The following is a 20,399-nucleotide window of genomic DNA, read 5'->3' on the forward strand; positions in this document are numbered from 1 at the left end:
AACCTTCCTTTGCTGTGAGTTACATCCGCATTCAGACAGCAGGGTCACTGGTCACAGCAAGATCTTGCATGGGCAGCACCTCAGCTCAGAGCTCCTGTTGCCTTCAGTTCTACTCTCCCAACAGAAGAACATGCTTGGTTACCTTATTTCTTCATGGAAGTCCATAGTAGTTAGTCATTGGTTCTTATTGTCATAATTACTGGCATTTTGAAGTGGAATTACTTCCTCTGTAAATGGCACCATTGCCTTTAATGGCAATTCACAGCCCCCACCATAGCAGTGGGCTGTGTGCAGGAACTGGGAGCTGACGTACTCTCCTCTTTGGCCATTACCTCTGAGAAACAAATTGCCTGATATGTAACTGAACATTTTAAACACGAGTAGCTATGTAATTATTAATATCTGAGACTGATTCATCATAAGCAAATCTAATTTTAACATTTACAGAGTAGAGAAAAGAAAGTTAACTGACCCACTCGAAGCTTTAAAAGAGAAATACTTGAGACCTTCCCCGGGATTCTTGTTTCATCCACAAGTAAGTATTTTGGGAATTTCGATGTTGTAAACAAGCCTGTTGATGCTTCAAAGCAGGTGCAGATAAATGAATGCAGCCTTAGTCATTTTTGGATTTCCTAAAGCACAAAGTTTTTGCTTCACCATTGTGGTGGAAAAGCGTAAACATTGTTCTGAGCTTCTTGATGTTTTGCAGATGAAACAACATGTTTTGATTAGAGAGGAAGCCAGTTTCAAACTACATACATGTTTGAGAACTGCGTTCTTCCAAAACCAGAACGTAACCACCAAGACTTGCAGCTGCCCCTGTCTTCTTCAGGGCTTTTGTGGTGGAGTCCATATTACCTGCAGGGAGTTGATGTAGATTCAAGGCTGGGCAAGCAAAGCTGAGCCTGCCAGCTATTTGCCTGCTCTTGTAAGATCTGTTGCAGACAACTGACTGTTGCTTTTGTCAGTATTGAAGGAATCCAAGAAAGGAGATAACACCTTCTACCCAATGCATTCAGGCCTCCTAATGCAAATACACCATCTCTTCTAGGCAGTAGTCACTTGCAGTGATCTTGTAGGATCCCTTCTCTTTCATGCCCAAAGCCATGCTGTACTAGAGCTGCTGTCTCATTCATAGGCCTTAATCATGCTTTTTATTTGCTGAATAACAACAATTCATTAGTCTTTTTTTTTCCTTCAATGACAACAATAGTTGTAATGTCTTAAGTTGTATGGAATATATTCTGAAATATGGGACTTAAGGAGACCTGGGAAGGACAGCTGATGAGCTGATGGCATGTATAGCTGCAGGTATGCAGTCATAATGCTCTTCCATGAGAGGAAAGTGCAGCAAAACAGCCCTTTTCAGTTCCAGTGCCTTTAGGAAGTGAAGGGTCTATTAAGTATTAAAATTGTGGAGAATTTATGTACAAGATTTAATAGCAGCTCAGCACCTCCTGCTGAGTTATGTTTTTTGTCAGAGTTGCAAAGCGATAAGTGAAAATTCCCATTTTGTAGCAGACAGGACTAATGCACCGATGCCCAAATGAGGCCTGAATCCTCTTAGTGTCCCCTGGTGTAAAACTGAGCTGATTCCTCTCCATCAAGTGAGTGATCCTGTTAGAGCAGATAAATGATTGTAAATAAATGATGAATTATTTAAATGAACATATTTAAATTGGAAGAAATGATACAATTTTGACGAGTCCCTTGATGGATCTTCAGGTGTGCATCTTCAGGTGTTGCTTAGTTAAATTGGGTTTGAGGGACTCTCTGAGTTTCAGCACACGATGGTGTGATGATGCCAGTGGTTGGTGGTGTGGAAGGAGGCTGCTTGTGCCAAACTGCCCTGCTAGGAGGGTGTTTGGGGTGAGAAGGAGTTGGGTACTGCTTTATGAAGCCAAGGGGACCTGGAGGAAGGTCAATAGAGGATGCTGGGAGAGGTTACAGTGGTGAAATGGAAACAACGGTGGGTGCTCTGCTGTCAGTGAGCAGGACCTGCCCCACTGTGCTGATGCATGAGGACAGTGCCAGTGCTAACACCATGTCAGGGGCCAGTTCTATGCCATGAGGCCAGCAGGGATGGCTCCCACTGCTGAATGCCACCGCATGTTGTGGCACAGATGGCTGCGTTGCACCTCTCGGCCCATCCCTCCACATCTCTCATTTGCAGTAGAAAATAATTCCATGGTAAAGTACTGGCTTTTGTGTTACCAGTTACCTGTCTGCTAGGGTAACCTCTTGGGAGATTGGTGGATAAAAAAGTCCTGAGCGTAATGTGCACTCTTAATACATTGTAAAAGAAAAATAAATCACCATCACGTGTCATGTCAAAAAAGCAAATGTCCAGATCTGCTTTCTTGCTGACTTTAATAAAAAGGAGCCTCTTGTTTGCAAAAGCAGAGCTTGGCTCGGTGTTTATAGAGGGCTGGGGAATGCCTTGCAGAAAAGCTGCTTTTGTTTTACAGCTCCATTCACCCCGTAAAGTACAGGTGTGGACTGCCCCGTAACTTTTCATTTTCTGCTGGCAGGTTCTGTCTCTGTAAGTTAGGAACAAAATATTTTTTATCATTCCTGTCCTACAAACGTGTATTTCTGTAGGTGAATTTGTTTCTGAAACAGTTTGATTGAACTGAGTAGAACCAAAAGTTTGAGTTCATTCTTTAAACTGGATAATAGGAGCAGTAATAGACAAATCATTTAAATAGGTTTTGGAGTAGAGATGAAGGTCATAAACTGAGCTGTCCTTACCCTGTCCTTGCCTGGGCAGAACCCTCCCAGTGCCAGTGACCCCAAAGCTGTGAGAGATTGAGGCAGATAATTGTGTGTTCACAATAATTTACTGTAACAAGGATTGCCTTTTTAGGGAGAGAATGCCCCAGTGTAACAGATCATTCAGGATAATGTCTTAATTAGTATCTTTAAATAAGATCTTAATTAGTAGTTTGATTGCAATGAGGATTCCAGCGCAGGAATAATGTGTTGTTTTTGTTTCAATTTTGCTCCCAGTTCCAATTGCCTGATCAAAGAATTTGGGTAAGTTCATGCTTATATTTTTGATTTAATCACTGTGAAATAAATTGCATAAGAAAAATATAATATGAAGGATAACTTACCACACAATTACAGAGCACACCACGCTTTCCCACGGAGCACTGCAGCGGGTAAATGCCGTGTGATGTCCAATTGGCTTTATTTTCACTGATCTAATCCTGCAGCTTTTATTTGGTGATGGCAATGGGAGCTTTACCTAAGTGAGGGTTTCAGAATGCGCTCTTTGTTTATATTGAACTGAAAATGTTCCAAGCTGTTTTCCTTCAGCGATTGTAGTGACAATTTTCAGGCTGAAATCTCGTTAGCTTGCAAGAGTTAGAAATATTTAATCTATGTTCTAGACATTAAAACACAGAGCCTTGGAGGACTTCACACTTGTATCTTGTATTGACTGCAGAGGGAGTCCGTCACTTTAATAGTTTTGAAGTTTGGAGTTTAATTGCTATACTTAAAGCCCAAATAAAACACCCATTTATTTGCAGTGCTGGGATCAAACTTGTCCTGTGTGTATAGTTACACAGAGTCCCCCCTCGTGTGAACAGAAATGCTGCTTTTAGTATCTGGGATACATTCAAGCAGGCTCTTCTATTTTTATAAAACTTATTTTTAATACATCTAAATTGCTCTTGAAAAAAAAAACAAAAAAAGAGCCACAGCAACTGCTTTTACAGATGCAAGTGGAATAGCACTGAGGTTTGCTCCTCTTATCGCTGAACCCATCAATACTTGCCCCAGATTTTTCCAGCCTCATGGCTGTGGGTCTCAGAGGAAAAACTTGGGGCTGACTCATGCTTGCTCATGGCTTGCAGTGCGATGTGGGCTGGTTGCACAACGTAAAGCCAGGATTTCCCAGACAGAGATGGCAATGTGCTCCTGCCTGCATGCATGAGGCCCCAGGGATGCCTGCAGCCTGCTCTCCTCCACGGCAGCGACGGAGCTTTGCTTTGTGCACATGAGGCTTTGGATGCCCATTTTGTCTCCTTGAAATGCTGGCTTCTAGGATCCTGAGTCTAAGATCCTGAGCACAGATCCCAAATGAGCTCAGTCACAGAGAGGTGACTGGAGCTATGGGAATGTCTGTACCCAAAACCCCGTTGCAGCGATGCAACTTACTTGTGAAAACCAGTAAAACTACCAAAGGGAAAGCTGCAGGGATTTTCCATCATTAGTCTTATGCAAGCAGATGACAAGCCCCTAGGATGTAGGATCAGGTGCCAGGCTTGGAGGGGTTCCCAGACATCCTCTTTGCAGCAGTTCAGTGCAGCCATATCCAGAGCCCATGGAGAGACGTGATTTGGTCTGTGCACCCTGCATCTCAGAGATGCTCTGTTCGGGGGTATTTGGGAAGCTGAAAACCCCAGCGCAGCCTGTTTCTTCTGTCTACTTTCCTTGGCATTGGCTTGGTCTTTGGATTTCCTTTGTTCTGTTATTGTTGTGTGAGCGTGCATCTCTAGGCCATGCTGGTGCTTGAGCAACTGCAGCAATAATAGGTATGTAAGGCATAAAGTGCCTTGCACGGGATGCTGATTCATGGCTGAATCTTCATCTTGAGAAATCTGAACGTCACATATGCCTTTCTGTCTCAATTCAGAGTTGCCTGTGCCGCATATTTCAAGATTATTTCACATTGTTTCTCATTGTTTGGCAGGAATGCTGTAGTCTGACTCAATGGGGAGCATCCTCTCTTGAGTGGACCGTAATTTATTTAGTCTGTGAACTTTTTCATTCCCTACTGGTCCCATCAAGAGAAAGTTGCTATAAAGAGATTCTCTAATGAGATTCAAATTTCATTTGCAATACCCTTGTGGAGCATAATTATTAAGTAATTCAATTAATTTAAAAATAAATGATAAGAAATTTAATGAGTACATTAACAAAGCTTTTATTTTACGGGGTGTATTTTAAGACATGATCCATTCTGTTAGATTAGATAAATGCTCACCAACAGCATTAACCCAAGTAGAGATTTTGTGGGTCTGAGCTGGAGGTCAGCTGAAGTTTCTCACAGCTCCTTCACAGAGTTCAGCCATGTGTGCAAGGTCTTTGGGCATGGTACAGCTCAGCCAAGTGGCTGGATGGCCAGATACATTACAACCACTTCACAAGTTGTAATTTTTAGAGAAAGCAGCATGACTTGAACCGGGGAGGAAGAAATTCTGAACTTCGGTAGTTGGGTCTTCAAGATTTCTCTAAATAACAGTAGTAAAAATAGAAAGCAAACATTTGAACATTTTTTTTCCCATGAGTTGTGACCATAAAGTCAGTTGTTTTTATGATAATAGCATCGAAGGAGTCTAGTTAGTAAAACATTAGGTCATGTAATTGATGACATTGTCTGCTAGATTATTTCATATCATCAGGTTATTCGTAAAAAGCAGCAACAACAAACCTTGCTTTATTTATGCCACTTTCTCTGTGCTTGGTTAATAAATTTTAAGACAAATATTCAGGACCCCTGCTGATGGTATCTTGCCTGTCGAAATGTTTATAAATACTTGTTTTAGCCGATTATGGTAATGTCTGCATTTCTGAGTCCGAGCTGGGGAATTGTGACTACATGTTAGTTTGCGTCAGTAGGAGGTTAATGGGCTCTCAGGGAGCAGGAGGGAGGTGGGGGGAAGCTGCTTCCTTTTCCAGACATCTGGACGTAGATTGAATCAACAACTCCTATATGTAAATCAAAAGTTACTGCTCCCTATAAAATGCTGTCAGTCACCAATCTCAGCTTAGGAGCAGACATGACTTGTCCTTAAGGCCATAACTGCAGTGTAAAATATGTAATGGGACCTCCTTGCTCTCCTGCCTCCTCAGAGGGCTTTCTCCATGGATGTGGCAATTAACTAATCCCCTCCTTGGGGTCATGCCTTCCTTCCTGTGCCCACTGTGGTTCCTGCTGGGGCTCAGATCCCCAAAAGTTTCCATCCCTGGGGGTGTTCAAGCACCATCCCTGGAGCAAAGCATCCTACTGAGACTGATGCTGTAGCAGTTTGCTCCAGAAGCTCAGGGTTTTGCAGAAGTAAAGGCTGCTTAGGTTGTGTTTCAGCTGAAGGAGGGGCTCTCACTGGTTGCCCCTAAAGAAGCTCTGCAGAACAGGGAAAGTCTTCTGGATTAATAATTATCTAAACAAACAAACAAAAACCAAACAAACCAACAACAGGAAAACAAAGGTAAGAATACATCAGCAATTTTTGCAGTAGTTGGATTGTATCACCAGCTTCACCCAGAGGTGTCAGTGGGATCTGAAGGATTAAATCTGTTTGTAAACAGCACGGGAAAGAGAGTAAACAGGCAAAGAGCAGAGAGCCAACAGTTTATTGAGAACAGCTAAGTGCAAAGCTAACTGCAGGAGTTCCACCAAAAGCTGAGTCACCAGGGATTAAAATAGCAGTGAAACTCAACATTAGTAAGTACCGAGTTATACAGAGGGGAAGATAGAACTCTTAACTCAGGTCATTCAGGAAAAGCATCTTGAAGTCAATAGTTTTATGAAAATATTATCTGAGTGCTTAACAGAAATAAACTGAAAATGTCATTATGTTATATTGCTTTCAGGTCTTGAATACAGCTGAAACCCCTCTCAAAAAAGGCAGAGTAGAGTTAGGAAAGACGCAGAAAAGTGCAACAATGATGATCGGAGGTAGGGAACAGCTTCCCCACAAAAAGAGCCTAAAGTAGATTTTGATTTTTGAGCTTGGAAAAAAAAAATGCCCGAGAGAGCTGTGCCACAGCTCTGTAAAATGGTAAATGGTGAGCAGGACCTGAGTGAGAAATGGTTATTCATTAGTTTTTACTATACAGAAAAAATGAGGGACACCCAGTTGAATTATTAGGCAAAAGGATTTTGTTCAAAGGAACAAAAGCCAGCATCTTTTCATATGCACCTAATAGAACTGGTGGACTCCTTGACAAAAATGCAAATGGATTCAAAGTGGGTTTAGAGGGATGAATGGGAGCTAAAGCCATCACTGTTCAATGCAGTAATCGAGATGCAACTACTAATTAAAGCTCTCACACCTCTCATCTCTGGCACATGACAGACAGTGGGCAGAAGGTCTGGTCCTTGGAGGACCATCTATGTGTCCCTGGGGCCACTGCTTAAAACCATGGCACTGTTTCCCCAGAAGTGTATGTCAGTGTTCAAAATTCCTGCTTGTTCTTACTGCTTGTGTTCTAAGCAGCACAAATGCTGGATTTCACATCACTCTGTTCAGATTTTGCAAGTGGGCTGATGAGTGGTGGATGTTAACTGGAATTTAAGGTAGGTGAGACCCTGTTGTTGGGCAGGGATGACAGGTTTTGTATGGGCTGTAACAAACCCGTGCTGCACATGTGCATCTATCATCCTCATGGCAGTTCCTGTGCCAAGTGCTGTGCAGCACTGGGGGCATCCCAAATATTCTAGGGAGAGAGGAGCAGAGGGCAAGAGCTGAGAAGCAGCTGGGATGTGATGGAGAAGAGCATCCTGAAGGTTGCAAACCCTTCAGTGGTTTGCAGTTCACTTCCCTTTATCTGCATTGTTGATGCCTTCCAAACTTTTGTGTAGGATTTCCTTTTCCTACTGCTGAAGTCAGCTTTTAGCCTTGGGTTTTTTAGCCAAGTTTTTTGCGGAGGAGCATCGGCTTCTGCATGGAGTTGGTGACCTTCACGGTGGTGCACAGCCTGGGCAGGAAGGCTAACAGGGAGCAAACTCATCTCATCTTCACCCTGCTTTAATCAGAGCTGGCTTCTGTGATGTTGCAACCTCTGCAAGCGCATTTTTTGGAAAAAGAATTTACTGCCCCTGTTATTCTTAAGAAAATGCTCCAATATTGTGAGCCACATCTCCTTCAGATAGACCCTGCTGTAACTGTACTGACAGCAGCGGAGTGACACTGATTCATATCAGGAAAGACTTTGGGCTGAGCATTTCCCTTTGTTGTATTTCTTGAAACGTATAAATCATACCAGGTAACTACAGGGATAAATCTTAAAAAACACAATAGTCATTCCTGTGGTGAGAAACATATTTTAGGAAATCTCGTAATGCTTTATAATAATTGGAAGTGCCTGTATTTCCTCTGAACGAGGGATTTAAGATTAGATCCTGATTTCATACCTGTTTCAGGACTGATGTAGTCCTGGTGGCAGAGAGGGGTTGGTGCTGACCTAAAGCACTGTACATGAGAGAAGATTCATTCTCCATTTCTCCTCTGCAAAATCCTGAAGATAATAAAAAGAAATAAGCGTGACTAAGCCATTTTAAATGTAAAGGGGAAAATAGTTGCTTTAATATATTACTGAAGGGAACCACGTACGTGAGAAATGATGATCCAAAAATGATTTAAAATCACTAGATAATGAAACTGACTTGAATATTAAATATACATAAATAAAACACTTATTATACTTCCTGATGCCCTTATTATTCTTCACTATAAATATGTGCTATCATAACCCATACACTGTCTTGTCACTGCTAATCAGCCTGAAGGCCAAAGGTCATTTTTCATTCGAACCGTTAATTTTCCACAATTGCAAAACTGATAAATGATTTCTTGCAGGGAACAATTAGAAGGAGTTACAGGCAGCAGAAGAACTATTATAAAAGGTTTAAGAATCAATTCTTACCGCAGAAAAATATGAAGTCCTATAAAAATAAATATATGGTAATGTTGAGTCATATGGGTTGATAATGACATCTCTCTGCCGAGATAGAATTACCTCCTCTCCCAGCAGCATCATCATTACATATCTCATGCCTGTGATCAGTACATGTCAAAATCCTTCATATTGACAAATGTGCTGTCCACTTGCATCTGTGGAGAATGTTTTAGCAGCTGAGTGATTATGAATCAAACCCCAGAGCTTACAGCCCCTACTGCCTTGCAATGCTTTCCCATTTGTTGCCTGACAAGTAAATGTATCTTGACTTCCCTCTGAGATTTTCTTTTTTTTTGCAGCGTGTTTGATGAAAGACATTTGGCAAATTGGCAGTGGTACTCTGTACATTGCAATTTGTACTCAGCATTAAGAGTCTGAGCATGAAATGAGAGGGCAGGCTGTGGGCTAAAGGGAAAAAAAAGACCAAAGCCAGAGCTAGCCAGCACCTGCAGAGCCCTGTCTGGAGACAAACGTGCAGTTCTTCCCATTAAAATAACAGCAAAAGGAATCAGAGTAGTCCTTGTGGATTCTGAAGAATGTGCTGCAGAGGTGTTCTGATAGATAGCGCTTGATTAATGCTGTGGTTTATGACGAAGCAATTTGCATGCTCGTGGCATGGGATCTCCACCGTGCCCACCTTCTTTAAGTGCAGATCTTGCATTTCTGTTATTTATTTTTTTCATTTGTTTATGGTGACAGTAGGAGGCAGGCAGCTATTCTACCTGTTAGGAGGCTCAGTAGCAATCTTCAGCTCTTCACGTGATAATGTTGGAAGTTTTGGAGCCATTTCTTGTGGTCATTTCTAGACACTTGGAAGGGAAACAGTCTTCAGAAATTATTTAATACCCCCTCCCTGAAAATTAAAGCCCTTTAATACAGCTATAAGAAGAGGCAGCATCCCAAAGTGTGTAGGGTTTACAAGCAACTGAAGGTAGAGTAGAAATATTAAGAGGTTGTAAGAAAACCTGACAGGCATCTAGTGGGTAACGTGAATGAGTAAGTAGCACCTAACCCACCAGAGTTTCATTTCTGATGAATTTATGTCGTGACATTTGACTCTGATCTGCAAGATTTGATTGAATGCTTGGATGTGGCTGGGACAATGATGGAGCTTCTCAGCTTGTTGCATCTTCTAGTTAAGCTGGAGTGCTTTGTGTCCTTTGAGATATTTGTCCTCTGAAAGTCCATAATTAAAAAAAAAAAAAAGATAGTAGGAATTCATCTCTTATCGAGTTCTCTATTTTTTCTATTGATTTGGTCTAAAGAGGCCAATGGTTTCAGTACATGGGCTGCACACTCATACACACCCACAGAGCATGGCTGAACAGCTCTATTTCTGTAGCTGTTGAGGCTTAAAAATAACATGACATGATCACTGACTGATGTAGACTTTATATAGAAGCAGCTTTACCTGTAGCCATTCGAGCAGTTCTGCTGTGTACTGGTCTTGCAGTGGAACAAACCCATTGCAGCAGTCATGGGGGTTACTCTGAGAGGGCCATCATCGTGGCCACCGCACTGCATACTCTACCCAGTAGTTTTTGTGACTGCAGCTCTACATTTGCTATTTTGTCTGTCTTCTTGGAAGTCTACACCCTTTATGCTTAGTATTTTCACCACAGACACAAACCCACAGCGGTACTGACCGTGCCGACTGTTGTGCCATCTTCCATTGCAGATGTCAGCTATAGAAAACATGGCCGAAAAGCTGGAGAGTTTCAGTGCCTTGAAGCCAGAGGCCAATGAGATGATCCAGTCAATGCCATCCATGTTCAACTTCCGAGCCCCTCCAAGTGCTCTGCCTGAGACCCTCCTGCGCAAGGGCAAGGAGCGCTACACCTGCAGGTAACAACACAGACCTATTCCATGAACAACTCCTTGTCTAAATTTCCTCATCACTTTCATATTCACGAGTGTGCTTGTGTTACTGATTGATTGATTTTTTTTAATTGTAAACTACAGAATTGTTCTTCTCATGTTTTCCACTCTTTGACATCCAAAGGAAACAGTGATAAAACAGATGACTTATTAGGACATAAGCATACAGATTTCAAAAAGCAATGAAGATGATTGTACATAGAACCAACATGAATGGGAGCTTTGTCAAGGAGAGCAGAATTAGCTATCTTGAGGGCTTGGACGTCATGCAAAAAAAATAAATGCAGTCTTAAAAACGAAGAGATGCAATGTTCAAAACCAACATGTTAAACAACCACCAGCCTCATTCTCCTGAGAGCTGTGTGTGCTCTGTCCCCATACAAAAATGAGCTGAATGTGATTAATAGAACTGGAACAATTATAAACTGAATAGTAATATGCTTCTTAAATGAGCAGGAAGGGCTCACGATATCTGTATATAGGTATCTGTATCTATCAAGATGTATTCACATGATATATTTTATATTATATAGTATGTATTTCATGTATCATATATTTATGCACATTGTATATATATAATCATTATTATTCCTGTGGCATATTATAGATTTTGGAGAGTGGTTTTTAAATGTAGATCTCTGTATCATCTCCAGAATGCACAGGTATTTGACATTGGCATATTGGTTTATCTGATCTTTCTGAAAACATGTAACCTTCTTTCAAGACATGTTGTTATAGAAATATACCTTGATGGATTAAATCTTGGAGTCTTGTCAGGTCTGATCCTGTTCAGTGCACAAGATGATGTCACGTTTGCTGACATGTAGAATTGGCTGAAAGGTTTGAAATTTGCTTACACTGAAGGTGAAATCCAAGACTTTAATAGCAGATCCTCGTGGTTCCAAATCTGAATGTGACAGATAAGCACTTAGTGAGATTAGAGATTTTGTGCAATCTCTGAAACTAGTATGTTTTCATGTACCGTTTGCTTATGCAGGAAAAAAGCTGGTTGGTGCCAGCAATTCCAGTTCTGTTCCTACGTGTGTGTATGTCTCAATCACTTATATTTATTTGATGCTTTTACTGAGGTGTCATTACACCAGAGCAGTGCCAATAGTACCACATAGCTGTGATTCCATTTGGGCTGTGCCTGTAGCATGTCTCAGACTGGAACAAAGCCAGCATTGCTTGCATTGCCTTACGGAGCCTCTTCTCATCACAGATACTGTGGCAAGATTTTCCCCAGATCTGCAAACCTAACCCGTCACCTGAGAACGCACACTGGAGAGCAGCCCTACAGGTACCACAGCCAGTTACACACATTGGTGGTTGTGCATTTTATGTGAATAAAGCAGGGGGACACCTGTGCAAGAGTGGATATTAATGGTGGCTTTGTCACTGTCCTCAGTGAATTCGGGGGTGAGACACCAGTGCCATTGGAGAAGGCTTGTCCTCATGGCTAAGCAAAGCCGTTCCCACATGGTTGCTGTCGTGTCAGAGCATGTGCATGATGCTGGAGAGATGCTTCAGCATCACTCACCCATCTGCTCAGCTGTGGCATCTTGTGCATGAGCCTGAGCCCTTTCAGTTATCTAGATAATCCCTACTGATACCAGCAGGCACATTTTGCTGCCCAAACCTTGGAAATCTCATTGCTACCCACCGTTGCATTTTGATTTTGTATCCAAAAATAGGCAGTCCTTGGTAAGCAGGGTTACCTGTGGTCAGACAGGTCACTGCTAGGAGAGCTCGAGTAGACTTTTTGACTTGATGTTAGAAATGGGCTTCCCTGTGCCAGCTGAACGTTCTTCCCCAATTAAACTCACCATAAAATTTCTATTCTTTGTGGGAAAGTATCTTTGTTTCTCAGAACCCTTTGAGGATGGCAAACATGAAAATGTGCCTTTGTATATAACAGGCCTTTTTGTACTCCTCTGGGCAAGGGTGGCTGCTTGCAGTGCTGCTGTTCTGTATTTACACTGCAGAGATGGGGGGAGGTTTTGGTCATAGCCCGTGGAATTCTTTTGGCATAAGCAGCCACCCAGGCACCATTTGCTGTCCTGTCTTTGCCATGTGGGCTGGATGGCACTTTGAAGTGAGTAGGGTGAAGTGATTTTCGAGAGGGTTCACAGCCATGTTTTGCCTTACAAAAACCAAGTGGGCTTTTATTGTTGTTTGTGTTTGCTTGTTTGTTTTGGTAAGAACTCTGCGGTGTTATTTTCAGCCTAAAGTTGGGTGTTTCGTCAATCATCTGATTTCTGAAAGGTCCCAGTTGCAAAAACATGGCTGTATTTATATGATACGAATCTGGATGTTTTCTGAGGTCTGAGGAATCAAAACCCATGTGGGTGTACTCTCTTGTTGATAAGGATATGTATGTGATATTTTATCCAGGACAGTTACACACAGAAATGTGTATGGAAGCTTTGCCTTATTAAAAATGAAAGATTCATTTAAATCAGCTGGAAAGAAGCCAGCTCATGTTCCAGTAAAACAAATGCACAAATTTCTGCGTTTTATGACCTGTAAAGAGCAGACTAAGCTCATTGTTTGGGAGGAAACAATATGGTGGGCTTGTTGGTTTTTTTTGTTTTTGTTTTTGTTTTTTTGCCTCCAGTCTCTTTGGGAAATGAGATTCATCAATATCTAATTTTATTGAAGAAATGTCTTGATGCATGTAATGCTTGTCTGTGACATAAAAGCCAGGAACAATTAGTAGCATAATAGGTGATTTCAGCACTAAAAAATTGACATCATTGACAAGCATAAGAGACATGTAGAGAAGTACGGGAGAAATGAAAGATTGAGAAACTAAAGTGGTGAAGACTGTTGGCTGGTTGCCAGCAAGAGAATTTGGAATAGTTATAGTATGACTTAGTAATGGCTTAAAGAGCAATACAGTAAAGGCTTTAGGGACTCCAAATCACTGCCGAGTATGAAAATTGATGCCTCTGGTACCAGAGTGATAGACTAAACTACTCACATTGGCACAGTATTAAAGGTTGGAATTGTTTATTGCTGGTTTTTGCAAGATAACCAAATTTCCTCTGGGATTAGCAATCAAGCAAGCTAATTCCTCAAGAAAAGATTTAATCACACAGTATAATTTAGAATAGGAAAAGAAATAGCCCTTTTTACCTTATTTGAGCATTAGAAGAGATCTGTTTCATGTTTTTTTCCAAAAGTGTTTAATTGTATTGTATTGGCAGCACATGAAACAATTGAGTTATTGCTCTACTGTTTTCAAACTTCCCAACTTTGCGTGCAACAGTTTAAAAAACATGGGAATCAATTACCCAGGCTAATTCGATGCCATTAACTCTGAAATATGATGCTCATTCCTAAGAGCAGTATTGAAGAGATAAAGACTAATGTGAATTAAAGATTAAAACCAATTGTAAAAGTGATGTCTTCTTTCCAAGAGCGCAGCTCTCCAGTTACTCAACCAGAACACTTTGGAGGGAGGGTTTTGGCACAAGAGGGACCAAGAGTTTGAGTAGTTAGGCAAATCTTGGAAGGTGCTTCATGTCTCTTAGAGTAAATCTGACGTTTTAAGCAACTAACAAACGCTTTTCTCCCAACCTGTTTTGCTTTTTTTAGATGCAAATACTGTGACAGGTCCTTTAGCATATCTTCCAACCTGCAGAGACACGTCCGTAATATCCACAATAAAGAGAAGCCATTCAAGTGTCACTTGTGTGACAGGTGTTTTGGTCAACAAACCAATCTTGACAGACATCTAAAAAAGCATGAGAATGGCAACATGTCTGGTATGTATGCCTTTTCCTTTTCCATTGCCCCCTGTGTGCAGCTCACGTATGCATACAAGGACTTAACATTCCCATTCAGTGCTGACTTTGAGCTCTGAGAGTGTCAATAGGCACAAGTTATTCTGCACTGTCTGCTCTGGTGAGGGGATTTTTGGAAAATATGTAAGTGCCTAAGCTCTGCAGACATTTAAAGTGCTTTGAAAATCCCAGCATTAACTCTACCCTTGTATAACTTAATACCGCTGGATGATGACTTTTCTTTTGGCTTTAATTAAGCCAACCAGAACATTGTGAGAACAGTCTGGGAAAATTGGTTGAATCCCAGTGATTTGGCTGTCGATAGACATCCCAGCTTTAGAGTCTCAGGGGGTACCCTAAAAGATTTTCTTGGCACACTGTAAAATATTCCCACTGTCAGGAGCTGAAAATCCCCTCGATGGAGGTAAATGCCCCAGAGCAAGTTTGTCACCTCACAGCAGCAGCAAAGGCAGCACTCTATGCTGAGTATCGTTGGTCTGGTTTAGGTATCTGCAGGGTTTCATGAAACCTCTGCAGTCTTTTCAGTTTACTTTTTGCTCCAGTGGAAATAACCAGGTGCATGTACTGAAGGCAGAGCTGTCTGTTCCCCGGTTCACAAAGATGTCTGCAACTGGTCTCTCTCTCGGTGCTAACAAACCTGGATGATTTTGTCAATGCCTGCTTCATACTTTATGGAAACCTACAGTATTCATAACTAAACTTAAGCTCCATTTGCTCAGTTCAGCCATTGGTCTAGCACGGTTATTGATTGATGGAACTGAAGCTGCAGGGTAATGGGAAAGATAAGTGGAAATAGTCATTTTGACTGGGAACCACCTTAGCCTATGGATAGTAACTCTTCCCTTCTGAGTGCCAGTTTTACAGCTGAAAGCTGGCAGAGCACCATGAACAGCTCTCACTGGGTCTCACCCAGTTCAACCATCATTTCAGTTTTGTTTCAATTTGATTTAGAAGATTAAAGGTAGAAAATGTAAATGAGGAACAACAGAAGTCCTTTATTTGTCCTGTTAAGGTACTGCAACATCTTCACCTCACTCAGAACTGGAAAGCACAGGGGCCATCCTAGATGACAAGGAAGATTCTTACTTCACAGAAATTAGGAATTTTATTGGAAACAGCAACCACAACAATCAATCCCCCCGAAACTCAGAGGAGAGGTAAGTTGTGACTGTTACAATTTCCTTTGTTTTACATTCACAGCAGAACAGGTGGACTCTACATCCAATAGCTAAACCCGGAAGGATTACTTAAATGTAATTTAAATGTGTAGTTAATAAAGTAGGGTAAGCTAAATTCTTAAATGAAATGGAGCATTTTATCTAAGAAGTGCTGTTCTGCAATTAACTCAGTGCCTAAAAAGATGCTTGCTAGCAAAAAGTCAGTAAGGCTGTGGGTAGGTGAGAACACCTGGTAAGATTTATTAACCATACGTGTTTTGGTTCTTTTAAGCTAGTAGGAGAGAGGCCATTTCTAAGTATTTTCAGCTAATAAAGATTATAGCTAAGCTAAAAAGGCTGTAAAGGGATACACATATCAACTATACATATTTCTGTGAGGCTGGTTTTGCGTTATGAATTATTTATGCTTTTGAGTTGGCATTACATTATCGACATCAAAACTGTTACTTACTGTTGGTGACAAACTTCACTGTCTTCTCAATTTCCAGATGTCTTTGTGAGGGAATAAAAATGGTGGACGTAACAAAATTTTCCTGCAAGTATTGGATTAAGTGATTACATGCATATTCAAATTTCATTCCTTCTTGATTGGCAATGAGGGCTTGGGATTTTTTCTTTGCACATCTGGTCTCAACATGTCCTCCAACAGGAAGTCAGCAAAGTGAAAAGGTTGCTGGGTTATGCAGTGTTTCCTTTCTAAATTTGGCACTTCAGACTGCTTTTGATGGATATTTTATCCCTGGCAAATTGCTGCATTTGAAAGCATAATTAGAGAATCTGTTTTCTTAATCACATGGCTTTTGTTACTTTGGTTGTAGTCCATCTCCCTTTCATTCCTTGCGGCCTCAATCGAGCATAACAAGCAAGTTGGCAGCCTAAGCTATACTCAACAATTTCTTATATCTGCCTATTTAAATAAAAGATGATAAAGAGATACTGCTCTGATTAGCTTAGAGAGGGGGGTAGTTGCTCTAGCTCTCCCCACTCTGGATAGCCTCAGATTTTTCAATGCTGTGATATAAACAGGCCATTCCCTAGCTTTTCTTAATGCTTGTGCCAATCAGCTGGAATTTCCTCAGAAAATAGGTGAAATTATGCTATTGTGTAATAAACTATCTTTCACTTTTGTGTCCTCCATAGGAAAGAGAAGTACATCTGTTACGACTGTGAGTCTTACATTAGATATCAAATATGTTCATAGACCTCATCCTTATCTAGCTAAAACTTTTGCTGTATCCCATATTGTCCCACACAGTTTGTAGCACATGCAGCCTGACACAAACTGCGGGCAGACAATAACGTTTCCATTTTTGTAACTGTATTCCTGGAAGAGTAGGGACCTTTTGCACAATTAGAACAATAGCTGAATCAAGGCCTCCATGCTGCGTAAAGCAGTGGAGCAAATAGGCTGGTGGCTGCATTCATGTGGCCCCATCGGTTCAGCCCAGTCGTATCCTCAGTGCTTCTGGCCTTGCGTTTGTTGATTGCCATAGTTGTGCTGAATACTGTGGATTAATGCAGTGGATGTGATGTGGCTGCAGATAGATCCAATCCTGGTGGTTGAGGCCATTTGCAAGTAAGCCCCTGCTACAGCGTGGATGTTACATCCTTGAAAAGATCCCATAGGAAGTAGTTAAGGAAAGTTTGAACGCAACTGACAATGCAGTAACCTTGTATGGAGCAAAGGATTCTCCACATGCTCATTTCATAAGACTAAAGACTTCTCATTTCAAACGTTTTATCATTTTTCTTTAATTCTTGAAATGCAATTCAGTCTGGAGGCAATATTACAGACAACCGTTTGGGTCTTCAGCTGAATCACTTAGGTTCCCATGTATGTAATCCATACGTTCAGTTAAGTAATATGGCTTCCAAATGGATGGTGGTGTGCAAAATTAATTATGCATGTAATTTTGACTTTAAAACGCTGAACACAGTATTGGATGTCACTGTTGAAAATGCCAGATCTGATTTTCCAAGTTTCTCGACCCCTATGGCTTTTGCTAAAAGTCAATGAGTTGTTTTGCCTAGACTACATACATGATTGGAAATATGAGATGAAATAATGCGTGAGAAAATTTGGAATGGATATCTGAACATCCTTCCTCTTGAACAGTAGTTTAGGCTCTCAGAATGACAAGAAAATCTCGTGCTGATTGCACTGTAATGCCTCACTGATTTCCAGTGGAATTTTCTACAATAGTGCCTAAATGAAATTATGTTATTTTACTGGTACATCTTTTTTAAATCTGTCTCTGACAGCCCGCTGGTATGGAGTTTTCATGAGTGATTTTTGATTATCGCATTTGTTTCTTTTGGTACTTTCAGAATGAATGGCAGCCACTTTAAGGATGAAAAAGCCATGGTAAACAGCCAGAACTCAGATTTGTTGGATGACGAAGAGGCAGAAGATGAAGTAATGATGGACGAAGAAGATGAAGAAAGTGAAATTGCAGGGAAAACAGTCAAAGAGCCTGTTACAAGTGACATACACGAGGGGACTCCTGAGGAGGATTACGAGGAAACGAGTACTTTGGACATGAACTGCAAAGCTTCCCCTGGCAGGTTGGTTCCTTCCTAGTATTGGTTTGCTCAATACACAAATAAAAACAATAAAGCATACAAGAGTGCCAGCACCAAACTGTGTGCCGTGGGAACCTGTCTGAGGTAGCCAACTTTCCCGTTACGATAGCAACGTGCATCCGTGTTTTGGTCAATACCAGCCCTGTTTTCAGTATCTTCATGCAAACTGTGGCCTCTAAGGGGAAAAATGAGTTTGCCTAGGGAACTATTGTCATGTTCTGGGTGAGACAGGAAATGTTCATGGGAGATATGCTATCTGCTCCTTAAACATACCCTAATATCCCATAATGGTCTCGAGGAAGGCTGTGGAGACACCACAGAAGAGAGAGAGCCTCTCCCACTTCTGCTCCTGCTGCCCACTCGCTCCTTTTTAGAATAGAAAATGTGGTTCCTTTTGCTTCAGGACCATGGTTCCACAGTGCAAGGTGGTTTATGTACCTATAAAAGGAGAAAAATCAGAGGTATAAATGTGAGAGGAAGAGGGATTGCAGTGAGGATCAGCCTTAAACGCCAAGTTGGTGATGGTGGGCAGCACTAAATGTTACCAAGGGTGGTTTGGCCAACGTGACCATGCACTGCAGGTCACCAGCAGGACATGAAGGGGCTCTGGGGGCTCCTTCAAACCCCCTGCTTACCAGGCTGCTCTGCAGCACACGTGGTTTTTGGTGCAGGTGGTTAAAAACCTGGGAGTAAACGTGAATGCCTGAGAAGTGTTGAGCGGCAGCAGTTCACTGGCAGCCTCCAGTTAACTGATGTTAAAAGTCCCTGTAACCTCTGTGGTGTTTTTGTAGGTATAAAGAGGAGGAATATAATAAGACTGGACTTTCAGCTTTGGACCACATAAGGCACTTCACAGATAGCCTCAAAATGAGGAAAATGGAAGAAAATCAATATAGTGAAGCTGAATTGGCAGCTTTCAATACTTCCCAGCTGCCAGAGGACCTAAAACAACCATTGTACAGGAAATCCAAATCCCAGGTAAAAGCTTAACTCAGTTAAAATGTTATTGTCACCCAATACCTAAAGGATTAAGCTGTTAGTCTGTGGCAGGCAAAGTCTTTTCAGATTGGTCAGGCAGGGCTGGGCTTCACCTCCATTAATCTGAGCGTCCCTCAGCTTCCCACTGCATTCCCACTACAGTGAGACAGCACAGGGTGCTCTGGCCTTGGTACCAGGGGATTTTCTTACTTCTGTGTTGCTTTTCTTCCTGTCAGCCACCTGCCGTGATAAGAAATCTACTCCCTGCTTTCAGACATCCCATGTGTTTATGTGGATGCTATGCAGTTTAACTACTGGGATGCTACTTGCTCTTCTGGCTGGCTTGTCTTTGTGGTGGTTTTTTATAGTCTGTTAATGTTACCTCATCTAGCATGATTTAGAAACAGTGATAATTGAACTAACATTCAAGGGGCATTTCTTGAATATTTTTAAACATAAATTAAGAAGGATCTTTTTACCCCTGTAAAAGATTTGTGTTTCAAAAACAGCAGAATATAGCTGTGGAGAAGGCCACAGCAAAGGAGACTGTGGTATTTGGTGAGATATCATAGCAGCCAAGAGATAATGTGATTCTTCAGGCTCTTGAAAGAAGCCTATTTACCGTATCATGAAGGCAAATGAGAGTCTCTGGGACCTTGCCTTTTATCAGCATTTTTTTTTCAGAGCTTCATGAAGCCAGCGGAAAGCTCAGATAATTAATAGTATCAGTGAGTCGAAAACATCAGAGGAAATGTTGACAGTGGTTTCACCTGATGCACTGTGATTTTTTTGCCATTGAACTTAGAAGACCAGTTGCAGTCTAAAAGACGCCTTAAGCAGATGGAAGTCGAAGGTTTTAAGCTCAGAGAACCTGCAGCATGACCTCTTCTTTTTCCTTCTTTCCTCATCCAGGCGTACGCCATGATGCTGTCTCTCTCTGACAAGGACTCCCTTCATTCTACATCCCACAATTCTCCCAATATGTGGCACAGCATGGCGAGAGCTGCAGAATCCAGTGCCATCCAATCCATCAGTCACGTATGACATTGTGAAGTCTTACCAAGAATGGGACCAAGTCCAAACCAGTAGCATGGCTCTTTCATATATGACTATTTAAAAGACTGCTGAGCAGAATGCCTTATAAATCTGCAGGGTCACTCATTTAAAGTCTGGTGACCTTAAACTGAATAATTTTAAAAAGAAAGAAACTATTTATTCTCAATATTTTGTTTTGCACAGCAAAGGCAGCTGCTGACTTCTGGAGGATCAATGCGACTTA

At 41.5% G+C, this 20,399-nt stretch overlaps 1 protein-coding gene and 1 long non-coding RNA gene across 9 annotated transcripts in view; one reads left to right on the forward strand and one right to left on the reverse strand.

Annotated features, from left to right (window-relative positions):
• The window catches only part of MECOM (MDS1 and EVI1 complex locus), a 165,663-nt gene extending 145,264 nt beyond the window's left edge, over positions 1-20,399 (forward strand). For 4 of the 8 annotated variants that reach the window (XM_010716946.2, XM_010716947.2, XM_010716951.3 and 1 more), the window contains 9 exons: positions 448-535; positions 3,010-3,036; positions 10,373-10,539; positions 11,795-11,872; positions 14,173-14,342; positions 15,394-15,538; positions 17,888-18,124; positions 18,934-19,120; positions 20,033-20,399. In XM_010716946.2, the coding sequence (XP_010715248.1) occupies positions 448-535; positions 3,010-3,036; positions 10,373-10,539; positions 11,795-11,872; positions 14,173-14,342; positions 15,394-15,538; positions 17,888-18,124; positions 18,934-19,120; positions 20,033-20,164 (1,231 nt within the window). In that variant the 3' untranslated portion in view covers positions 20,165-20,399. The remainder of the gene's footprint in view (positions 1-447; positions 536-3,009; positions 3,037-10,372; positions 10,540-11,794; positions 11,873-14,172; positions 14,343-15,393; positions 15,539-17,887; positions 18,125-18,933; positions 19,121-20,032) is intronic. The other 4 variants (XM_010716949.2, XM_031555002.1, XM_031555000.1 and 1 more) reach the window with 2 other exon arrangements.
• LOC116217029 overlaps positions 18,270-20,399 on the reverse strand; it is an 11,704-nt gene continuing 9,574 nt past the window's right edge. The window contains exon 3 of the long non-coding RNA XR_004160871.1: positions 18,270-18,580. This is a non-coding gene — a long non-coding RNA (uncharacterized LOC116217029). The remainder of the gene's footprint in view (positions 18,581-20,399) is intronic.

The sequence above is a fragment of the Meleagris gallopavo genome, chromosome 11, assembly GCF_000146605.3.
Source record: "Meleagris gallopavo isolate NT-WF06-2002-E0010 breed Aviagen turkey brand Nicholas breeding stock chromosome 11, Turkey_5.1, whole genome shotgun sequence".
NCBI classification, from domain to species: Eukaryota; Metazoa; Chordata; class Aves; order Galliformes; family Phasianidae; genus Meleagris; species Meleagris gallopavo.